Genomic DNA, 23,800 nt, shown 5'->3' with positions numbered 1-23,800 from the left:
CAAGATCGCAATCTTCTATTATCGGCCGTTTCTCCCTCGACGAGAGCTGCTTGCTTGCTTGCTTGCTTGGTTGCTTGCTTGCTCGCGAGCAGGATGCAGCGCGCACGCGAGTCCCCGAGCGACGCGTGGACTTTTCGGCGACAAGAGCGGGACGCGAGCGTAGGTACAAGTCGACGTCGAGGTACATCGGCCGGGACAAGAGCTGCGAATCAAAGACACGGTGACGTCAGAGAGCCATGTGCTCGTAAAGTGAAGTTGATTGTCTGAAATAGATTGCACGAGAGCGAAAAACACTTGTATTCGATTATGTTGCACGCGCTCGCTCCGCTGTCGCCCGTCATATCTGATTATATCTCGTGTTTATGCCCCATTGTCTGGCACCATTGTCTTTCCTTGTGATTTCCTTTATTGCGCTTAGCCTCCTATGCCTTGCGATTATTAGACGACGATCTAATTCCGCTAATTTTGAATTGCGCTCGACACGCTTCGCCGGCTCCGGCGAACGCTTTTTCGAAAATCAAGGAGAAGCACTCGTGCGCTCCGGCTAATCGCCGGAAGTGCCCGGGATATCCCGATTTCACGAACGGCTACAACGCAACGCGCCGTGATAAGCAATGGCCCGTGTAATTCTACAGGGCATTTTTCATTGTGTGTGTGTGTGTGTGTGTGTGTGTGTCGGATGGCGCGCTTTTGTCGCCTACTTCGGAGTCAAATGATCTGTCCTATCGATTACGAACGGTTAATTACTTCGTTCAAGCCGATAATTCAAGCGCTTGACGATTGATAAGATGATCATTTTGCGTGAATTTCAGATTTGTATTTTTCTTTATTTCCGATTGACAGCGGTTCTACGAACTGTTGGAAAGCTTCGCAAGATCATCCAGGAATTGCGTCTATTCGTAGACAATTCGAAGAACAACCAGATTCATGACTTTTAATTAATTCCCTATAATGAAGCTTACGTACCGTCATGCAACTGTTAAATACTTCCGACGATTAGCCACGCTCATGAAAATAAATACAGTAGAGAAAAAGCTGAAATTGAGGAAATGAATACAATGGATGCGTAAAGCTACTGATAAATGATCATTATGCCTCGGAATTACAAAATTCACCGCTGTTCGAGAAAATTTTCCCTCGTATAAATTACATCATGCGTGACTCTGACCGGTGCATTCACAGTTTATTTCCAATTATTGACATCGATTTGCACTAATTGCGTGATGCCACGTCTCCGAAAGGACTTTTATTAACGAACAAATCAAACTTGTCAATCAGGCAATTCCCATCGTTGGGAAACCAATCGTGCCGAAGCTTCTTCCGATCATTCGTTATCTGCCGCGAAAAAGTAAAAAGTAGTTCCTTTTTTCACCTCCGATCCCATTGATCTAGGTCAGCGAGGAAAAACGGCCCTGACCTCATTACATCACATACCCTTAGCAAACACAATATACCATACAGGCACAAAGAGGAAATCACAGTTTGCACTCTCCCGCGGCTCTCGCGTTTCGCGATCGTACCACTGATAAATATGGACTCGTCACGCCGTCGCCGCCAACGCCATACGATATCGGTTCTATTCGTGCGCGCGACAACGACTTTACCGATTTTCTATTATACGCACTTGTGCGATCGTCAGTTATCGTTTGGTTAGTACTTTCAAATTCACCTGTCTTTGTTTTGCGTCTTGTGTTCAGTAGATTTAATCGAACGTAAGTGGAACACATTAGAGCAAAAATTTCAGCACTATACTTTTCAACAAATATGTCATTCTTGCCTTCGAAATTCACAGGGAGCGCAAAGTATGCAGGTATTCCCCACTAAAGAACGTTAGAATTTAGGAGAACTTGATAAATCTACCGAACCGTTAGTTGATTAATGCCGTTAAACGTTCCGACATCTCATAAACGCGCGACTTCAAATATTCGGCCCATCACCCCGTGAAGAGAGAGAAAAATCAACTTCCACAAATAACCCCCATTAAATTTCAATAAAGAACCTGGCAGCAAAAAAAGGCGATCTCAGTGAAACGCTGCCACGCGAGCGGTTTTTTTCCTCGCCTGAACACACTTCGCATAATTGCCTTCTCTTTACACTTGGAGAAGATAAACAGAGAGAGGAGAGGGAGAGAGAAAAAAAGGGAGGAGATACCAACCCGGAAAAGAGTTGACGCGTGTTACAGTGTAAATCGAAGGAGTGCGAGAAAGAGACATGAAATTGTTGGGTGATTCATTAAGCGAACGAGACGACTTTTACTCAATAAGAACTGGAACGAATGTGGTAGGTATGTAGGACGCTCTTGTATCACGACAAAATAAACAATGCCATTCGGTCGTCCTTGTTTTGTTGATGGCGTCTTGGAAAAACATTGCTGCTCCTTCATCATACCATCTTTCATTGTCTATAGACGTATCGTATGCAGAACTTGCGGTACGGATTTATTATCAAATTCATTATCGTTATTTTACTAAAATCACTAATACTTTTTCTTTTTTTCTTTTGCTTTATTTAGTTTTTTTATTGTTTTGTTTGTTTATTCTAATTTTTCAATATTGCAATACATTGGTATTTGATTGTTTCAACGGTAAACTGCCGATAGGCATTTTCTGTAAAACTGTTTATAAAATGATCACAGTAATTAATCGATAAATGCAAATTTTGAACTGCAAGTTATTATCTTTGTTTTGAAAACAGTCACCAATGTTGACTCCAACAATTGTTGTCTTACTTATTAGCAATAGAATATCATTATCTATGATTTCCTGAATTGATAACTTTTTAATTGAAATTCGCCCAAACGAACGAATGATTCCGACGATTGAGCGTAGTAACGCTATTGATTTCATTGTTTTTTATATAATCAATGTACATACATATTTGAATAAACGTTCTTCATCTCATAGCATCTTTAGTTCAATAGCAGTCAGACCATAAATTTTCATCACTATTCATTGCATTCCGACTAACAGTTATTGCTTTTATGTCCTATAGTTTGTTATCACTATCAGTTGAAAATTCTGCTAGCATTATGTCGCACTTCTTTCAACACTGTGAGAAACAATTGATCTGAAAATAAATAATAACTTTACAATAATCTAAATTACCGTCACAATAACCATGTCGTAATTAGTATTTTTATCTTTTTTATTAGTACATCGTTTTCAATCCACTCATTATAAATAACCCATCGACTTATTTTATAAATTTGAGTACTTCTTATTTCTATTGGACCCGTTATTATCATCAAACATTTATTGCTTCCTCGTAAAGGAATCTTTGTTTTGATAAAAAAATTGTTTTACCGAAAATCATTGTACAAGTTTGTTGAAGGTTATCAGAGGCTTAAAAATGAAATTTTTACGTAATGTCTATATGTATATATATACGTGTGTGCATGTATGTGTGGGTCGTTGTCCATAACTCAGATTATACGGTAAAATTGGTCGCGTAAGAGCTTTTTGTATGTGTTTTTACCACGTGAAACGTCGATAAAAGTTCATTCAAATCTATCGATTACTTCGGTCAAAAATCAAAATTATGTGATTTTGAAAAAAAGATATCTTTAGTTATTCTCGTTTTAAAGTTATTTTGCAAAAAGTTTAAAAAATTATATTTCGAAAAATATTGCACGAAACTTTTTCAAAATGTTACTGAAGGTGTCTCATATTATTAGTGAAATATCTTGTACATCTCAAGTTTTTGTATGGATTAGTTTTCGCAAACCAATTTTTTTCTCCGAAAATAGACCTCTTTTGTTTTTACAATAACAGGAGTCAATTGAATCAAATTGTAATTTGGTACAAATATTACTAATCATAAAGAATGACCGAGTTCTTTGTCATTCAGGCCAATGAAGTGGAAAAAATATCTATGATAAAAAGAATTAGAAATTGAATTTGTTGACAAGAAAGTTAACTGCTAAAGAGTTAACTTGGCATTTAAACGCGGTTTTTTGATATTAATTTTTTCTTTTTGATAGGTTTCTAAGTATCACATCAAAAAAGTATGATTGCAACTGAAATAAGATGAACGTATATTCATTTACTTTGGCTTTCGTCATATTTTGTGGAATTGCTTTGCTAAAGTAAAGTAAATCAACTGTGAAAGATGAATTAATTTTCATACAACTTTTATTAAAGCTTTTAGTTGAATAAAAGAATATATATAATATAACCGAACAATTCTTAAGTCAAGACACTTTTGGAAAATATAGCTCTAACTTCTATTTACGAAACATCATTTCGAAAATTCTTTCAAATAACTGTAGGCTGTACATTATAGCTTTTCTTTCGAAATGTTTGTTCGTATCGTGAATTCAAGATTCGATAAGTCTCTAAATCTTCCAGGCCTATTTCAGATGATCATTGTACATGAACAATCATAATCAATTAATAATTTCATATTTTCCAACCAAAAATTTGGGCCTTTTAAAACCCAATATGTGTACGGGCACGGAAACGCAATTAAAGTCTCAAGTGGAAACTGGATGAAAGTCGGCGAGATTCCTGCGAAGTACACCACGAGACACGAATGTGAATGTAATCGGCGCCGTATGGGAGAAAGAGAGATGTTTCTTGGCAGGCACTGCAATTAGCTGAGTGAAGCGAAGTGTCTAATTACGATTTGTCCGAGACTGTGGTACTAGGGAAGTAGGTGAATACACTGCACCGCTTTTTTATAACATTGCGTTCGTACTCAATTGAAAATTTTACATTTTTGTTTGGAATAGTAAACATTCTGGCCTTAAGTGAATAAAAAATTATTCAAATATCAGACGAAATTGGTAATAATAACGAATTCTAACTCTAATTCTAATTGTAAAAAATGCTTAAACTTATTTTAAATTGATTATTTTTTATTCAATCAGATTTTTTCTATATCGTATATACTAAAAACTATGTAAAAATAAATTTAACGTAAAATTTTCCTCAAACATTTCTTATCATTTATCGTTGTTTAGTTCGTCACGGCACGACGGAAGAAATTGTTTTTCGGAATACGTTTTAAGGAATCTATCTCGGGAGTGCAGCTTACTTATTATTTTTCCGTATAACCCAATATTTCAAAATATCCACTATTAAACATTAAGTAATAAAAATATTATTTGTTCATAAAAATTAACTACACTACAGCTGTCTAAAATAAAATATCAATAATACTCTTATAAAATAATACTCTTATAAAATGTTATGTTTGCGTAGCTATTGAAACAACCTAGAATAATGATTCCTAATCAAATTATTCATAGATTAATTGTGCCGCATTGCATGATTTACCGATAATTGAAGAAAGGCATAAGATTTAATTTTTTGAAATAATTGTTACTCGTATATTATTTCAAACTTTTTAAAAATTTATCATTAATAATTCTTATTAAAACTTGTCCTATTCCATTTGATTAACTTCGTGAATGAATTTTCCAGCAAATTTAAGCGACGTGTGTACGTTGATTAAATTAGATGAAGACGATGAAGACGATGAAGACGAAGCACCCTGTTCCGGAGTACAGCTAGCTTTATTAATCCCGATTATAGTTTTACCATCACTCATCACCAAAGGACTGCCGCTATCTCCCTACAATATAAATAGCCACATTATATTTAAGTCAATCATGCCAGTTTTCATAGTTAGCTTACATTGGTTAGACAAACAATAGATGCAGATGTACAAAAATATACTTTTTTTACGGGCACGGAACATTGTTCCTGAGGAATTACAACTAAAGTTCCAATCCTCATATTTATTGGTACTTGGCCGTTTTCCATTTTTCCCCAACCTCCGGTCATAACGTTTGTACCTGGTAACTTTTCGATGTCAATATTACACCTTATTTTAGGCAGCGGAATAGTTGAGCTCACTTCTGCATATAGCTGAAGCGTCAAAAGAAATAATTTTCAAATATTCATAAAGATGTAGCTCCATGCAATATATAAAACTTAAACATACTTTAATTATTGCTACATCATAATAAGCAAATTTATTCTTAATGGGATTCACATTATTAGACCATTCCATGTAAGTTTTCCACCATTTTATTCCATAAATAGTAGCATCTCTCAAGTTATGTAATTCTGCTTTCACGACAAGGTCACTGTATTCTGAATGGTTAGTAAGACAGTGTGCAGCAGTTATAACAAATCGATTTGTTATCAAAAATCCTCCACACACATGATTTATTTCTTGATGTGTGCGATGTAATGTGCTATTCTTACTAATAGACACAACAAAAGGTAAATCATTTCTAACTGCCTCTTTCACATGTCTCAAGTCCGATTATGGGTATTGCATCGTTAAATAAATATTGGCCACCTTAAATTTACTCATACATTTTAGTAAAATCTTATTTTCTGTTACCTCAGAAAGATTTTGCATTGTACTTACCCAATGCTGTGTTAATATAAATTATACGTATAATTTTCCACAAATAATCCATATCGCTGCTTACGAGGTTAGTTATTTCCTCAAGATATGATACAAAAGTGTATTTTTTGAATTATGTTTCACGAAGTGTAAGTTAAAACTGGAATATACTCACAATTTTGTAGGTTGAGCGAATATTAACAAAGTCAATAAAAATATTATTCGTTGATAAAAGTTAACTACATAACCTAAGGTCTTTTTCCTAAACCAGACAGTCAACATGGTTCTTCAAAATATCCAACATATAATCGGTATTATCTTAATAATTTGTATGTAACAACGGTATATTTTTTTACAAAATGTTTTTAGAATGTATGCTAATTGATACTTATTTCACGTATATATTTTTATATGGAGATGGTAACAACTGCAACGATTGTCAAGCGACGCCATTATACGGCCGAGATGTGAGGTTAGCCGAGAATAATGAATTTCCTTTCGTAGTATCTCTCAGTCTTAAATCTAATAATATCGAAAGTGAAAAAAATCACTTTTGCGGTGGATCATTGATAACGTATTCACATGTATTAACAGCAGAACACTGTGTTATAAATAAATTACATTATTACGATTTGGTGATCAAAGTAGGGTCTATTGATTTGCGAAATACTTCAATTTATCGGGTAGCGTGGTGGATCACGTACAATCAATGGAACGTCAATTATAATGATGATGAAAAAATAGGAAATACTAGTCATGACATTGCCATTATTAAGGTAATTTTTTACGAATTGCAAGAAATTTATTTTTTCAAGTTACAATGTCTATTACACTGTTATAGTTGTATGGGAATGTCTACTCTTCTATCAAATTAGGAATACTAACCAGGTTTCCCGATAAGGATTTATACGGTAAAAAGGCTGAGACTGCTGGATGGGGTCGAACAGAAGTTAAGAAACCTGCGAGATATTTAAGAACTGTGGAATTGTTTACACTACAGCCTGAAAAGTATTTGTTCAAAAACTTCATTAATGATACTGCATTCCAAAATAATTTTTTCACAGAAAAGTTCTTAATGTCTTCTGCTAAACCACCTGCTTACTTGGGATGTGTATGTATACTACCTTAAAAATATTTATGATTATTTCCAATGGTAAAAAGATGTATCTTCCTAACAGGGAGATAGTGGCAGTCCGTTGCTCATAAATAAAAGAGAAATAATCGGTGTTAATAAGGGAACCTGCTGTCTGGTTAATGATACTAGTACAATAAATTATCAAAACTTGCATTCATCAGTCAATTATTACATAAGGTATATTAATGATGTGATAAATCTTTAATGTAAATAGTTATGACTGAAAAGCTGTAATATTTGTAGCTTCTGAAAATAAAAAATTGGAAAGAGATATGATCAAGTTTGTTAGAATTAATTACATATAGTTAGCAGTTTAAAAACAAACGTCTAATCCAAAAATACAAAAAAAGGAATACACAGCAACATACCGTAGTTTTCTCTTTATAGAGCATTTTCTCTTACAAAGACTGTCTCGAAATTTAACGGCGCGCAATTCAAAATTCACCATCACTAAGCTAATTGATACTTAAAAGCAAGTGATCGGGGACTCTAAGGGATATTATTAAAATTGATTAATTTATCGTGCCTTAAACGTCAAGGAAAAGAAAGCGCAGAGCGGTTCAAAAGAAAGAAAGAGAAAAAATACATTTTCCCTGTCGCGTGCAGTTCCAAATAAATCTATGTCACCCGTCGAGCAAACAAAGCCTTTGAAACCATAAAGCCTCTCTCTCGAAGTATCGGAGCAATTAAAACTGACCTCTGAAAGATCCGCCTTTAGCTTCTTCTTTATACGTTTGTATCGAATCGTGCAAATGATTGATTTACTTTAGCGAAAAGCAACAAAGCTCACATTAAATCGCTTTTTACACTAGAAAACGTTATTGATAAATTTTGTGATACGTAGAACATTATCTCAGATCTAGCGGAAATATCGTTCAAAGATAGAGTAGAATGTAAATAATTTATATTACAAGAATAGAATGTAAATAATTCATATTACAAAGTTTCAAAATGTTGAAATTAAGCACCAGGATAGATGGCAAGGTTTTGACGACTACTACACGAGTCTAGCAAAGTTCAAGCATACTCTCAGCTGACTAACGACATACCTACCATACGCCATTAAGCAGTCCATCAAAACATTCGAGTGACGATATGTTTCTACTTGCTAATCCCCTTCAACGGCAAATCTATCGTAATATACTCAAGTTGAATATGTGCAGAATTGACGCCGGTAAAGTGAGTAATTAAAAATTTGAAAACCTATACTCGGAAATTAAATAACGTCGGCTATAATGATTGATAGTTCTTACCTTCCGTTGGAAGTTCCATTGTGCACTTGGTTTATGATTTTTTGAACACTCACCGATTCTGCAGCACTTGAAACACAGTAGATTTGCAATTGTGTTTGAGTGATTTCGTCGAGTACATTGTTGTGTGTTGTAAAATCGATTTTACACGGATGCATTATGTTTCATTGGTATTAATTATTGCAACTTTTTGCAAATTCACCCTGATTTTCTTCACATGTAGGGGTTTAAGCATTTGAAATCGTCAGTATTTCTTATTTTCTTAAATTATAAACATTCAGATCAATACTTGCGCAATGTTTCTGTATTATAATTTTTTTCTTATTTTGTATTTTCTTTTCGTCAAATATATTTCTCAGTATCCATAAACGATAACTCTAACGCGAGAAAAAAATGTTTCCAAACAACTCAGTCAAACAGCAGCAAGATACAACAGCATTAAATCCAATTCGCCGTAAATCTTGGCAGTAAACTGTCGCAAACGACGCTCATAAAGAGACCAATCATTGTCTTCTTTTACCAACCAACTCGATTACAGTGTACAAACTGCGCGTTCTCGTATACGAATCTTCATTATATCCTCTCATTATCATCTCCACTCGTGGGCCCCGTTTCTTCATCTTTTTTTACGCACCGGGACGAGTTTCGCCACCCAGAAATATCGCATCATTATGCGTCGCACGTGTGCGCGTTCGAAGTTTTACATAATGTGCCCTCATAATCGCATAATGCTCTCATTTAAATTATGATTTTTCCATCATTAACTAACTAATTGCTTGCAATCGAACAATAAATGTTGGAATTTCTGTAAAAGCATGACGTCAATGAAAATAATGTTATGTGTAAAGAGTGTCGGATTTCTTTTTTTCGATCTTGACAGTCATTTACACGATAAACAATAACCTGTCATTTCGGACTGTCCTCATTTTTGAGATTATTTACAAAGCGACGCGAAAAAAAATTAATCGAGAGTTGACAAAAAAAACCGTGGAGAAAGATTGATATTTGGGTTTACCGACGCACACAACCGGTTAGTCAGTGCTATGTAATTAGAGGTGCAACGTATTTTTTAAAAGCTTAAATTGGATTGGCCAGTAGATCCAAGCATTATTTTGATTGAGGGTATACGAAGGGACTTGAAGAAACGAAATCATAATGCATGGACACGTGGATACAAATTGTGTGTATTTATTTATAAATTGTAATGGATTTTTAATTCATTTTTATGACTATTAGACTCGCGTATTTTTATTTTTATGATTTTGAATTTTTCCACCGTAGCTCGGTTGGTAACATTATGACTTCGACCTTCGTGGGTACAAAATAGTGTACGCACCACGACTAGGAAATTGACTGGACTTTACCTCGGTTGTCAATTTTCACATACTCGTACTATGGATTTGCCAATACTTTCACGGCCTGAGTACGCATTCTACTATTATCGGTACGGTAATTAAGAGCCACTAGTACATGGTTTGTAGTTATTAACGGTCTTGTGCAGTATAAGCATGGTTTTCATAGATTTATTTAAACTAATGGACACGACGAAGGGAAATTCATGGTAATCTGTTTTTTTTACCATTTTCACGGATCAATAGAATTCCTTCGTACATTACATACTAAGGATTTTAAGTTAATAATTCGTGATATTTTTTAACGTATGACTCGTGTATAAGTCAATTTTTAAATGTATAATATACCAACGAGAAAGTATGACTACCAGAAACACTATTATTCCAATGTTATAGCTTTCCATTAACACGATTTGCTGATTTCTTGACACTGGAATTTTCCTCTAAACTTGAAATTATACATGCGCACAATGCAATAAATTAACGACTAAGCATAATAAAAGTTCGTGTCTTTTGAAATAGGTGATATTATTATTGTGCCACGAATATTATTATGAAGTATTTGGAAATTTCCAGAAGTAGCATCAAAGCTTTTTAGATTTTCCAATTTTCATTTTCTTGGCTGAGTCATGAAAAGTCATATGATATCTTTCAACAGTTATCCACCATTTCCTTTAATGAACTACGACATTTGTATATCATTCAATCTAATGTGCAGTAGTGAAAACGTGTGAAGTAGTTATCGCAGCTCCATAATCGTGATTTCATTCCACTTGTTCGGATTTCAAAGATGAATTGTTACTAATAGATATGATAAAAAATAATTCACCTACATACGTTATATTCATGTTACGGCCATTTAACGGGGTTATTTCGTAAAATAGTAACTGACTCAAATTGATGGCACTACATTTTAGAAATATATTTGAATTCTAATTATTGTATTTCTGCTTTCTTCAATATGAAATAGAGGCAAAGTAAACATAACATCTTTCATAAGCAGTTCATTTTGCCATTAGGTACGTTAAAAATGGCAAATAAGAAAGTATATTTGGAAATATGTTCCATGAAATCCAGTGAAATAAAGGCACAGTATTTGCACTCAAGCGAAAATTTGGAAAACGAATAAATTATTGTAATAAATTATACTGAGCAGGATAACGTACAATATTCATATATTTTTTTCATATGTATTAGTTATATGTAAGTTTTGAAACATGAGCTAAAATTGCTGATTTAAAAAAAACGAATGAGTAGTAGTTTATTAAGCATAGTTTATTACTTTGTTTGGTATGGTTTTTAAAATTGAAATTGTTCTAATTCATGTAGAATAAATAGAATAGAATTCGTGTAGAATATAATGAAAAAAAGAACAACCAGTTCCATATTTTTGTATATTTAATTACATAGCATATTTTGTCAGAAAATACATTTGGAATTTTTAATTAGTAATGATTGATATAATTTGTTTCACATTTGCGTCACTTCTTTAATGAAATTTATGGCATTATTAACAGATGCATGCACATTCACACAGCCAGGTACTGTACTCGAATTCATTACGCATGCCCCTTTGTTAATCCCAATTAAAGTATGCTCATCTTTCATCAACAAAGGGCTGCCACTGTCTCCCTGTAATATACGGAGCAAAATTATTTTTAAATCAATTTTCCTTATATTCAACTTGTACCTACTGGTGTCATACAAGCATTAGGTGAAATGGAACAAAAATATTGGTTGAGTTTAAAATATTTACACTCATCCAGAGCCATTACAAAAAACTTTCCAACCCTTTTATTTTTTGAAATTATGTCATTTTCTATCCTGCTCCAGCCTCCTGTTATTACTAATCTGCCCATTAAATTATTGAAGGAAATATACTTTATTTTAGGTAATTGAATATCTGAACTCGCAGCAATTTGCAACTGTACAATAAAAATAAACTTAAGTTCTAACTATTTCTAAAGCTACAAGATGAATTGATTAGAAAATTTAATAGACCTTTATGATAGCTATATATTAGCTATATATTAGCATAATTAGCTAATTTATCAACTGGATTATATGCAATATTGGCCCATTCATTGTAAGTTTTCCACCATTCTAATGCATGAGGGTTACCTAATCTCAAATTATTTGATCCTATTATCACAACAATTTCATGGTATTCCCAGGATCGAAAGCAATGCGCAGCAGTTAAAACATGTTTGGTAGTTATTAAAGATTCTCCGCATAAGTGATTATATGCTTCTTTTCGACATTGTGAAGATATATTCAGGGATATAGACACAATAAACAACATTTCATATATAGTTGCAACTTGCACATCTGGTTCAGGTCCGACCAGTGGAGTCGCTTCGTAAAATGGAAATTGAGTAACTAAAATTCACCACTACATTTTTAGAAACGTTATTTATACACGAAATTTACATTTCTCTTTGTCTGACTTACTTGTGATAAAATAGAGGTGTATAATATATTTAAACATCTTTAACAAGATATTCATTCTGTGGTTTGATGCGAACGATCACTTTTGTCTAAGTTGCGTTGAAAATTGGAATTTTTGGATACACGTTATACAGAATTTAGTAGAATATGCTCATTGTTTTAAAGCTAGGCAAATATTAGTCAAATCAATATGATTATTCATCGATAAGAGTTAACTATGCAGTAAAAATTAAAAGTAAAATGCTTCTGCCGAACACGACGCATTAATAGATAATAAATGTAATAAATTAATAGATAATAAATGTTAAATAACATCCATAACTGAACGTTATTGAACTTTGTTATAAACTTTTTATTTTATTTCATTTTATTTTATATTTCACAAGTACTTTAGAGACTTCAGATTATTTGCGAAATTCGGGTCCAAAATAACTGACGAATGCATAGTTTATATTGATACAAACAGAGTTATCCACGTTTAGGAAATATTATTTACCGATAAGGCTTCCAACATGACATTAATAATTTTGGTAACCGCTAAGTCCATAAATAATATCAGTATAAATCCAAGGTTAAATAAAATAGCTATCAAATCGAAAATTGTGTCTAGGCATTTCTTTTGTGAAATATTGACTCAGGTGAGTCACCCTAAAAATCTTTTAATATAAAGTTAACGGTAAAATTTAATTTGTTGAATAATTTAAAAAAATATCACAGTTCTAAATTTGAAAATGAAGAGACTTATTCTTTAAATTTTGTTTAGATGAAATACTTGAAATATCAACTTTTAAAAATGTATTTTGCATAATAGTAATGCCATATAAGTTCAAACAATCATTTGCAATGGATCTTTTTCGTAAAAAATAGTGCGATTAGAGCATATCATGAAAATAAATTAGTCTCTAATTAAGTTATCAAAATTAATTGAATAACAACTGTAAGTAATAATTTTCCCCGGCGACGTTTCCCCCAAGCGAAGGAATCAGTAAACAAGATTGACTTTGTCATGTCGACATTGACATCGACACAGATTTATAACATATATCGATACGTCAAGTCGTTGCTAAAGATTACAGCAAATTCAATCCTCTTCATCACCTTATCAGACGCACTATGTAGTGTTATTGACATGCCTCTCCCTCTTTGGCGGGCAAGTTCAACGACACGTTATATATATGCCTTTACTGACTTATATTATTGATCGTTTTTCCATTAATGCTCGTTAACGATATATCACTCTCGCATTTTAATAATTCACTCTTGAATGCCAACTATTTCTCGATGCACAAAGTGAGCGTTGGAGAAACGACCTCAATCGCCCGCTTCTTTTTTTCGCTCGCCAAGGAATATCATTCGGCGCCCATTATGTCAACCCGTAAAGCCGAGCAAGCCTGGTAAAAGCCGCTGCTACCGTCGTCCTCTCGTATGTACTTTCGATATCGGGAGATTTATTATCTCTCTCTCTCTCTTTCGTGGCAAGGAATCGCGCGCGTTGTCCTCTGCCTCGTGCGCGAACCTGGAAACCTAGAAAAATTTTTTAAAACTCCAAGCGCACGTGGTACGTACGTCGTATAGTGAGTTAGTTATGTGGATATGTTCTTTGAATTATAGGTGGGATAATTAGAACGAAAAATCCACGCTCTGATTACGTGGATTCTCGAGAATCCAACGAGCTTTCATTGCTCATATAGCTTTGTATGCCTTCAAAGAGAAAAAAACAACTAATTCACTTTCTTTCCCGAATTTTGCGTGGCCGCAATTGCCACTTCAGTTCCCATCGCCATCTAAATGCCAATACAAGTGAAATCAAACAACTTTCAGACTCTAAGACTCTTAGAAAAGAAATCCTTTCGCAACATCCATACGTTGACTCTGTAGAATGCAGTCGGCATATAAGCCACAGCTACCTGCTCGATAACTTAAAAATTTATTAGGTTAATTAGTACGAGGTGCTCTGGCTGCGCGAGCTTCTTCTGCGACGGAACTCCGTCGAATATAATGTCACTATTATCGAGCGCAAATCGTGAATCTCTGCACGCTGCGCGCAATGACTAATGCAGCTCGTTAGGCTTCGTACTCTCTCGGGCTATCTCTTATTCCGAAGAGATATACGCTCCGTAAGCCTTAGCTGGCACGTAGAAATAGAAAACGCACGTGTCACAAGCTGTTGACTATCCAACGTTTCCAGAGCAGTTTTCAAATAGTAGGTTAGCATTCTCTTCAGTTCCGTTTTCTTCTTCGTTCCTGGTTTCGGTGTGTGTGCTGCGCGCGAAGGCAAACGCATCCATTTCGGATGCCTCTTGACACGCGAATGTGTACCGCGAGGTCAAACAATCCGTACAACCAGTCGTTCATCGAGAACTTCACATTACAATGTGCGCTTGCAATAATCCGCGCTGCAAAAACGACGCACACTTGTCTCGCATAATATCTCATTAAAACAGGTATGCGTGAATGTGTGTTTATACAGCTCGCCGCCTTCACTTGCGAAATCTCCCACGACCATCAACTGCAAAATCAATCAAATTGACGACGCCATGAAAACGAGTGTAAACGTCAGCCGGAGAATCTCCATTTGAATTTTTTGTCGAAACAACGCCGCGCGATATTTCCAAGTGGGTTAACGCTCGCAGTTGTAACGCGAGGGCCTTTTTAGAAGTGCGTAATGATGCGTCCGGGAAAATTTGCGTTGGTGTTACAACTCAATTTTACTGTCGCTTCGCCACCCGTCGCGTGAAATCTAATTTGGCGCTAATTAAATTTTTGATTGGTCTCGCAAAAGGAGAACGACTTTTGATTGTACATTTTATAATTATGCCTTTATTTTAATGTATGTGTATTTACCTCACAGTATGGTGCATGTTTTGTTATTAGTGCATGATATCATATTAGCTACAAACTCTCTGTAAGGATAAACAGACGTATGCATATTTATACTTCTTATTTTTATTCCACGATTTAGGGTAATACAAGTACCCTTATGAACCGCGACTATTTGATTTCAATTTATAATCACTGGGCTGCCACTATCACCCTGTAAAATATTATCATATAATTTCATACGACACTACATCTTAGATAACTTTGTTCTTGATTTTACGCACACAGGTCAATTCGATTGGAGGTTCTGCAGCGGTGCACATAATTAAATGTGTTTTACAACCTACATGAATATCCATAGCCTCTATCCAGTTCTGTGGACAGTCTTTAGATTCCAATATCCTCATCTCTGCTGTTAACAAATACCTTTTTGACATATTATTTTCTAAAAATCCCCAACCGGGCACGAAAACTTTCTTGCCATATAATTGAGACTCCGGAATCAATGACAAGACGGCTACGGTCCTATTAACACTTCCCCTCAACTGAAATATTTTTAAATTTTTGTCATAAATAAAGTTTTTCTCGTAATTAACTATTTACGAAAATAATTTTACCTTAATGATTCCGATATCGTTTAGAGGATTATCGGGTAAATCATTATGGACATATTCATCAAAACTTATCCATTTTTAATACCATACGTTTTAGAATGCTTTAAATCGCTTTTGGTTACTTTAACAACTATGTCGTCATATTTGTATTCTTGAAAACAATGTGACGCTGTCAAGACAAGCCTTGACGATATTAAAGCTCCACCGCAGTGATGATTTCGTTCTAGACGTGCATTATCGACAGAGTTTTTCAAACTCAGAGATACAACAAAAGGGAACTCATCTTTATAAGCGAACCTTACTTTTTCTCCAGTCAACGGATTTCCTTCGGTGTACTGTTGATTGTCTGAATGTAAGACAATCATTCACAAATTTTATATAATTTTCAATATTATCATAATTTGTTATACTTACACAATATTAAGAAGAAATAGATTGAAAACCAGATAGCTTGAAGCATGATTACTGAACCATTTAAAACAAAATTGTATGTATCTAAAAAATATTCAATATTCATATTATTCCGCTAAATAAGTTATTACGAGAGTTATTACTTGAAAATACGCGTTGCAACTATCGCAAGTCGTTCAAGCTTCAACTATTAAATTTTATGTTATTTTGAAAATTTATTAAAACTTATCATTTAAGCAAATTTTTTGACGGATCATTCTTTATGGCGTTATATTTCACAAAAACGAATGTCAAAATAATACGAAAAATATGTTAAGTCCATCGAATGTAAACTCGTTAAAACGTATAAAATTTGTAACGTTTACTATTAGATCGTTATTCGGGTACGATGGCGTACGTGCAAATAAACTAGAGGAATTGACGTCACATTCGTAATATATTAACGATTATGAACGAATACTACAATACGCTGCATTAATACGCCAATATTCCTCTTTCATTTCGTCAATGAGTAAGTCTTAAGTGCAAGTCCAAATCAGAGTTCGATTAAAATAAGCTTTGATGACAGCCCTTGCACTAATGCTCGGAAATTGTTTCCCTGCTTTCGTCGTCATTGGCCGTGACTTGTTTATCATAGAGCACTGCATCATTTGCCCTTACATTCTCTAGTGTCGGTTATATATTCCTTGTAATTAACAAATGCAAATGTTTTACGAATACTTACATAATAATAATTTTGATTTCATATTTCATATACGACTTATTTGAAAGTATTCCAAATACTTTTGGGTACTTTAGTGTCATAAGAAAACTGCAATGAAATTAAATATACAAATATGGTATTATGAAAATCCTCATCCTCCGTAGTTAATTGTAAAATATTGTAAAAAAACTCGAAGTTTGAGATCAATTCTTGTACGAATTAGTACGGGTTATATTTTATAATTTTAATATAAATGTTACCTACATATTCCACTTTTCCTGGTAAATCTGCATCGGTACACAAAAATATGTGAGATGTGTTTATCAGATTATTATGCTAACTCGAAAATTTGATAAGCGCATTCTTCAACCCTCAACGCGTTAATTACCCCAGTTGTCTTACATTTTCACCAGTTAAAGACATCTTCTAGAGGACTAAATATTTAATATATAAATGTAATAACCCAATTTTTGTATTTCATTGTCAAAAGTTTCATTGCTTTTACAATATAATTTGTTTTTTTATTTCTGGAAGACAGAACTGTCAATATGTATTTAAAATCACATCATATATAAATCGGATGCAATATATATAGGTGACTTGAGAATTTACATTTACACGAATTTTCGCAGATTACTATCTATTTCACGGTAAACTATAATAACTCAAATATGTTCCCTTCGATATGGAACAATAAAGATTATGATCAAACAAAAAAAGTTTACAACATGATAGTTCACACGTACATATTAAATCACAGTAAAAAGTTAGAATTTCTTAAATAGATATTGATTTACCACATGAGACTTAGGTTTATTGTATATTTCACACATTGATTATTTTATATTTATGAAAGTTGGTTAATTTAATTAAGCAAGTATGGTGGCTAACAGTATTAAAAATGAGTATCGTTTGAAACGTAAAGGATAGTTTCATTAAAATGCTGTGAAGGTGTTGTTCTAATTTCATAACTCTTCAGAGCTTCAAATCCAAGATATTAATGATTAAAATTACGTAACATTAATATGACAGTGAAAAACAAAAAAACATTGTTAATAAATTTTATGATATGTAGAACATTATCTTAGATCTAGCAGAAATATCATTCAAAGCTTGCAAGAATAGAATGTAAATAATTTATATTACAAATGTTTCAAAATGTTGAAATTAAGCACCAGGATAGATGGCAAGATTTTGATGACTACTACACGAGTCTAGCAAAGTTCAGGCATACTCTCACCTGACTAAAGATACACCTACCATACGCCATTAAGCAGTCCACCAAATATTCGTGTGACGATATTTTTCTACTTTCTAACTCTTTTCAACGGCAAATCTATCGTAATATACTCAAGTTAAATATGTGCAGAATTGACGCCGGTAAAGTGAGTAATTAAAAATTTGAAAACCTACACTCGGAAATTAAATAACGTCGGCTATAATGATTGATAGTTCTTACCTTCCGTTGGAAGTTCCATTGTGCACTTGGTTTATGACTTTTTGAACACTCACCGATTCTGCAGCACTTGAAACTCAAAAGATTTGCAATTGTGTTTGAGTGATTTCGTCGAGTACATTGTTATGTGTTGTAAAATCGATTTTACCCGGTTTATGTTTCATTATGTTTCATTGGTATTAATTATTGCAACTTTTTGCAAATTCATCCTGATTTTCTTCACATGTAGAGGTTTAAACATTAGAAATCGTCAGTATTTTTTATTTTCTTAAATTCTTCATTTTTTTAAATTTTCTTAAATTCATTTTTATGACTCTTAGACTTGCGTATTTTTATTTTTGTTATTTCGAATTTTTTCACCGTAGCTCGCGGTTGGTAACATTATGACTTCGACCTTCGTGGGTACAAAATAGTGTACGCACCACGACCAGAAAATTGACTCGACTTTACCTCGGTTGTCAATTTTCACATAATCGTACTATGGATTTGCCAATACATTTACGGCCTGAGTACGCAATCTGCTATTATCGGTAAGGTAATGAAGAACCACTAGTACATGGTTTATAATTATTAACGGTCCTGTGCAAGTATAAGCATGATTTTCTTGTACAGTTTTCATAGATTTATTTAAACTAATGGACACGATGACGGGAAATTCATCGTAATCTGTTTTTTTAAACATTTTCACGGATCAATAGACTTCCTTCGTAGATTACATACTAAGGATTTTAAGTTAATAATTCGTGATATTTTTTAGCGGATGACTTGCGTATGAGTCAATTTTTGAATGTATAATATACCAACGAGAAATTATGACTACCAGAAACACTATTATTCCAATGTTATAGCTTTCCATTAACACGATTTGCTGATATTTTTGATACTGACATTTTCCTCTAAAACTTGAAATTATACGTACGCACAATGCAATAAATTAATGGCGAAGCATAATAAAAGTTTTTGTCTTTTGAAATAGCTGATATTATTATTGTACCATGAATATTATTATGAAGTATTTGGAAATTTCCAGAAGTAGCATTAAAGCTTTTTAGTAATGACGTAAAGCTACATCATTAGCAACACTCAATAAATTTAGTTATTTCTTTGAAATTATTCCAAGCATGCAAATAATTGTATTGTTTATTTATCACTGGTTCAATAGATCTTATTTATAAGGATAGAAACCCACATCGACCCCTAAGGTAGTGTTTCCATCTTTTATTAAAGGATGGATAGAAAAGCAATCTCCTTTCATGTAATTTAGTTACATTCTAGGAAATGTACTTTCTCGCTAGATTTTTTTATTTTCACATGCTACTCAGGCAGCGATTGCTGCTACTGTAAAAAGACATTATTTCGATATATATCTTCCAGGATATTATCATTTTGGGCAATAAAAAACATCACATTTTTTGAACTGCATATGATAAATTTTCCAATTTTCATTTTCTTGGATGAGTCATAAAAAGCCATATGATATCTTTCAACAGTTATCCACCATTTCCTTTTATGAACTACGAGATTTGTATATCATCGAACCTAATTTTTATAAGAAGGTCGTCAAGATTTTGGTTTTTGAGACAATGTGCAGTAGTGAAAACGTGTGAAGTAGTTATGGAAGCTCCTATATCGTGATTTAATTCCACTTGTTCGAATTTCAAAGATGAATTGTTACTTATAGATATGTATTAAGGTATGATTGTTACTCGTATCGATTTATCTGTACGTGTGTGTGTGTACTGATTTGAATCTCCGCGAACGCGTATTGTTGTATATTATAATATTGTGCAACAGCCAAAAGACGTTTTCTGTTTATCTATCTGTACCGCGAGTCTCTCTCTCTCTCTCAGATAGCGTTATACCGCCGAACCGTACTCATCGCGACTCACAACGTACGCATGTACTTGACGACGTTCACGCGTAAATAAATTTATATCTAATAACCTGATGTTATACATTTATTTATTCACATGTAAATAACAATATGATAAAAATTAATTCACCTACATACGTTATATTCATGTTACGGCCATTCAACGGGGTTATTCCGTAAAATAGTAACCGACTCAAATTGATGGCACTAATTATTTTATTTCTGCTTTATCCAATATGAAATAGAGGCAAAATAAAAATAACATCTTCCATAAGCAGCTCATTTTGCCATTAAGTACATTAAAAATAGCAAATAAGAAAGTATATTTGGAAATATGTTCCATGAAATCCAGTGAAATAAAGGCACAGTATTTGCACTCAAGCGAAAATTTGGAAAACCAATAAATTATTATTAATTATGCAGGATAACGCACAATATTCATATATTTTTTTCGAATGTATTAGTTATATGTAAGTTTTGAAAGGTGAGCTAAAATTGCTGATTTAAAAAAAACGAATGAGTAATAGTTTATTAAGCATAGTTTAATACTTTGTTTGGTATAGTTTTTGAAAATTGAAATTGTTCTAATTCGTGTAGATATTCAATGTAAATATAATGAAAAAAAGAATAACCAGTTCCATATTTTTGCATATTTAATTACATAGCATATTTAGTCAGAAAATACATTTGGAATTTTTAATTAGTAATGATTGATATAATTTGTTTCACATTTGCGTCACTTTTTTAATGAAATTTCTGGCATTATTAACAGATGCATGCACATTCACACAGCCAGGTACTATACTCGAATTCTTTATGCATGCCCCTTTGTTAATCCCAATTAAAGTATGCTCATCTTTCATCAACAAAGGGCTGCCACTGTCTCCCTGTAATATACGGAGCAACATTATTTTTAAATCAATTTTCCATATTTTCAACTTGTACCTACTTGTGTTATACAAGCATTAGGTGAAATGGAACAAAAATATTGGTTGAGTCTAAAATATTTACACTCATCCAGAGCCATTACAAAAAACTTTCCAACCCTTTTATTTTTTGAAATTATGTCATTTTCTATCCTGCTCCAGCCTCCTGTTATTACTAATCTGCCCATTAAATTATTGAAGGAAATATACTTTATTTTAGGTAATTGAATATCTGAACTCGCAGCAATTTGCAACTGTACAATAAAAATAAACTTAAGTTCTAACTATTTCTAAAGCTACAAGATGAATTGATTAGAAAATTTAATAGACCTTTATGATAGCTATATATTAGCTATATATTAGCATAATTAGCTAATTTATCAACTGGATTATATGCAATATTGGCCCATTCATTGTAAGTTTTCCACCATTCTAATGCATGAGGGTTACCTAATCTCAAATTATTTGATCCTATTATCACAACAATTTCATGGTATTTCCAGGATCGAAAGCAATGCGCAGCAGTTAAAACATGTTTGGTAGTTATTAAAGATCCTCCGCATAAGTGATTATATTCTTCTTTTCGACATTGTGAAGATATATTCTGGGATATAGACACAATAAACAACATTTCATATATAGTTGCAACTTGCACATCTGGTTCAGGTCCGATCAGTGGAGTCGCTCCGTAAAATGGAAATTGAGTAACTAAAATTCACCACTACATTTTTAGAAACGTTATTTATACACGAAATTTACATTTCTCTTTGTCTGACTTACTTGTGATAAAATAGAGGTGTATAATATATTTAAACATCTTTAACATGATATTCATTCTGTGGTTTGATGCGAACGACCACTTTTGTCTAAGTTGCGTTGAAAACTGGAATTTTGGATACACGTTATACAGAATTTAGTAGAATATGCTCAATATTTTAAAACTAGGCAAATATTAGTCAAACCAATGTGATTATTCATCGATAAGAGTTAACTATGCAGTAAAAATTAAAAGTAAAATGCTTTTGCCGAACACGACGCATTAATAGATAATAAATGTATAAAATTAATAGGTAATAAATGTTAAATAACATCCATAACTGAACGTTATTGAACTTTCTTATAAACTTTTAAAAAAAATAGCTATCAAAACGAAAATTGTGTCTAGGCATTTCTTTTGTGAAATATTGACTCAGGTGAGTCATCCTAAAAATTTTTTAATATAAAATTAACGATGAAATTTAATTTATTGAATAATTTAAAAAAATGTCACAGTTCTAAATTCGAAATTGAAGAGACTTATTCTTTAAATTTTGTTTAGATGAAATACTTTAAATATCAACTTTTAAAAATGTATTTTGCATAATTGCAATGCCACATAAGTTCAAACAATCATTTGCAATGGGTCTTTTTCGTAAAAAATAGTGTGATTAGAGCATGTCAACGCGTTAATTACCCCAGTTGTGTTACATTGTCACCAATTAAAGATATTTGCTAGAGAAAGACTGAATATTTAATGCATAAATGTATTTATTTAATAATCATGCTCAATTTATTTTTATTTTTTAATTAAAAAAATGTAGTTGGAAAAATTGTAAATGTTGAGAAGATGAACGATAAGGTCAGCAAATCATAACTGTTGAAAGGGCCAATTCGCATATACTCACCTTACATTCCACTTTCACCATCAGCTGAATCTTGGTCTTGCATGTGGCGTTAGTTCATCGCTTTACGCAACTTGCGCCCGCAGCGCATCATTAAACTCCTAATTGACTGGCGGTAATGAACCTCGCCTTTGTAACGAAAAATGAGAGCGGAAGGATTTGATTTGTTTGATATTTTCGTTGTGTGAAATTGCCTTGGAGAAAACATTGTGACTCGTTCAACTCGTTATTGCATTGTACCCGCGAACGAAAAAAATATCCTTGCCGCAAGAGTCGTTTCGTTATTACGCGCTCACGAATTAGCTGTAAAATTTTTAATTTCAATGAGAAAGAGTCGACCTATCATCGAGCTGACAAATCAACCAAATACCAACATTGATTTCAAAAACATTTCCAGCAATTACAAGCGATTAATTCGCAAAGTCCCCCGATATATCGCAGCCGCGAGCTCATTTGTCGAAGCACGCGCAACTGCGCAAAATGCACAAGCACACGCACAGTGCGTGATTTTTCAATCGGATAAAAGCAGGCATTCGGGCGCCGTGAAGCTAATATCTCAATCGCCGCGCGCGCACAAACGAAATCGCCTTTACGAGATCGTTCGCTCGTCCCGATTTCTCGAAATGGTTTCCATTACACGCGACTGAATAGGGCGCCTTCGCGAGCAGCAAGAGATAGAGGTACAATTGATTGGATTATCGATTTCTATGTTACTGGGTTTGGCTTTTATTTATTTATTTATTTTTTTTTGGGCATTGGCTATTGTTTCCTATGGCTATTTATTAAGGGTA

The 23,800-nt window shown here is 33.4% G+C and overlaps 3 protein-coding genes and 2 long non-coding RNA genes across 8 annotated transcripts in view; 2 read left to right on the top strand and 3 right to left on the bottom strand.

The window, feature by feature from the left end:
- The window catches only part of LOC131672382 (uncharacterized), a gene marked incomplete at its 3' end in the record, with an annotated part of 198,591 nt that overhangs the window by 156,115 nt on the left and 18,676 nt on the right, over window positions 1–23,800 (top strand). The gene's annotated exons all lie outside the window — the stretch shown is intronic.
- On the bottom strand, window positions 5,118–8,501 carry LOC131672384 (uncharacterized). Of its 4 annotated transcripts, XM_058949575.1 has the most exons (5): window positions 6,536–6,665; window positions 6,382–6,460; window positions 5,947–6,309; window positions 5,637–5,870; window positions 5,133–5,574 (listed from the first exon to the last, which is right to left on the bottom strand). In XM_058949575.1, exons 3-5 carry the CDS (start codon window positions 6,013–6,015, stop codon window positions 5,386–5,388), a joined length of 492 nt encoding a protein of 163 aa, XP_058805558.1. In that variant the 5' UTR covers window positions 6,016–6,309; window positions 6,382–6,460; window positions 6,536–6,665; the 3' UTR covers window positions 5,133–5,385. The 4 variants fall into 4 exon arrangements, with proteins under 4 accessions (XP_058805559.1, XP_058805560.1, XP_058805561.1 ...); XM_058949576.1 differs by lacking the exons at window positions 6,382–6,460; window positions 6,536–6,665 and adding an exon at window positions 8,436–8,501 and having other exon boundaries at window positions 5,118–5,574; window positions 5,947–6,098; XM_058949577.1 differs by lacking the exons at window positions 6,382–6,460; window positions 6,536–6,665 and adding an exon at window positions 8,436–8,476 and having other exon boundaries at window positions 5,118–5,574; window positions 5,947–6,091.
- LOC131672383 (granzyme M-like) lies at window positions 6,582–7,762 on the top strand. Its single transcript, XM_058949574.1, has 4 exons — window positions 6,582–6,689; window positions 6,778–7,136; window positions 7,202–7,471; window positions 7,539–7,762. The coding sequence occupies exons 1-4, from the start codon at window positions 6,641–6,643 to the stop codon at window positions 7,698–7,700; spliced, it is 840 nt and encodes a 279-aa protein (XP_058805557.1). The 5' UTR covers window positions 6,582–6,640; the 3' UTR covers window positions 7,701–7,762.
- Window positions 11,394–12,220, bottom strand: LOC131672386 (uncharacterized). Its single transcript, XR_009302614.1, has 3 exons — window positions 12,099–12,220; window positions 11,792–12,022; window positions 11,394–11,729 (listed from the first exon to the last, which is right to left on the bottom strand). It is a non-coding gene; the product is annotated as an uncharacterized LOC131672386 (long non-coding RNA).
- On the bottom strand, window positions 15,474–16,151 carry LOC131672387 (uncharacterized). Its single transcript, XR_009302615.1, has 3 exons — window positions 15,983–16,151; window positions 15,650–15,910; window positions 15,474–15,579 (listed from the first exon to the last, which is right to left on the bottom strand). It is a non-coding gene; the product is annotated as an uncharacterized LOC131672387 (long non-coding RNA).

The sequence above is a fragment of the Phymastichus coffea genome, unplaced genomic scaffold (genome assembly GCF_024137745.1).
Source record: "Phymastichus coffea isolate CEN01 unplaced genomic scaffold, Cenicafe_Pcof_1.1 PCOF00149, whole genome shotgun sequence".
Classification (NCBI taxonomy): Eukaryota; Metazoa; Arthropoda; class Insecta; order Hymenoptera; family Eulophidae; genus Phymastichus; species Phymastichus coffea.
Note: the sequence above shows the minus strand (reverse complement) of the source record. Positions and strands in the feature narration are given on the sequence as shown.

What these genes read in the sequence shown, in the direction of transcription:
- LOC131672384 (XM_058949576.1), bottom strand. Translation starts at nt 6,015, where the DNA reads ATGGAATGGTCTAATAATGTGAATCCCATTAAGAATAAATTTGCTTAT. An exon ending in ATGATGTAGCAATAATTAAA is followed by an intron (nt 5,871 to 5,946) that starts GTATGTTTAAGT and finishes TTGACGCTTCAG; the next exon opens with CTATATGCAGAAGTGAGCTC. An exon ending in CTATTGTTTGTCTAACCAAT is followed by an intron (nt 5,575 to 5,636) that starts GTAAGCTAACTA and finishes TTTATATTGTAG; the next exon opens with GGAGATAGCGGCAGTCCTTT.
- LOC131672383 (XM_058949574.1), top strand. Translation starts at nt 6,641, where the DNA reads ATGGTTCTTCAAAATATCCAACATATAATCGGTATTATCTTAATAATT. An exon ending in CGGTATTATCTTAATAATTT is followed by an intron (nt 6,690 to 6,777) that starts GTATGTAACAAC and finishes TTTTATATGGAG; the next exon opens with ATGGTAACAACTGCAACGAT. An exon ending in ATGACATTGCCATTATTAAG is followed by an intron (nt 7,137 to 7,201) that starts GTAATTTTTTAC and finishes ACACTGTTATAG; the next exon opens with TTGTATGGGAATGTCTACTC.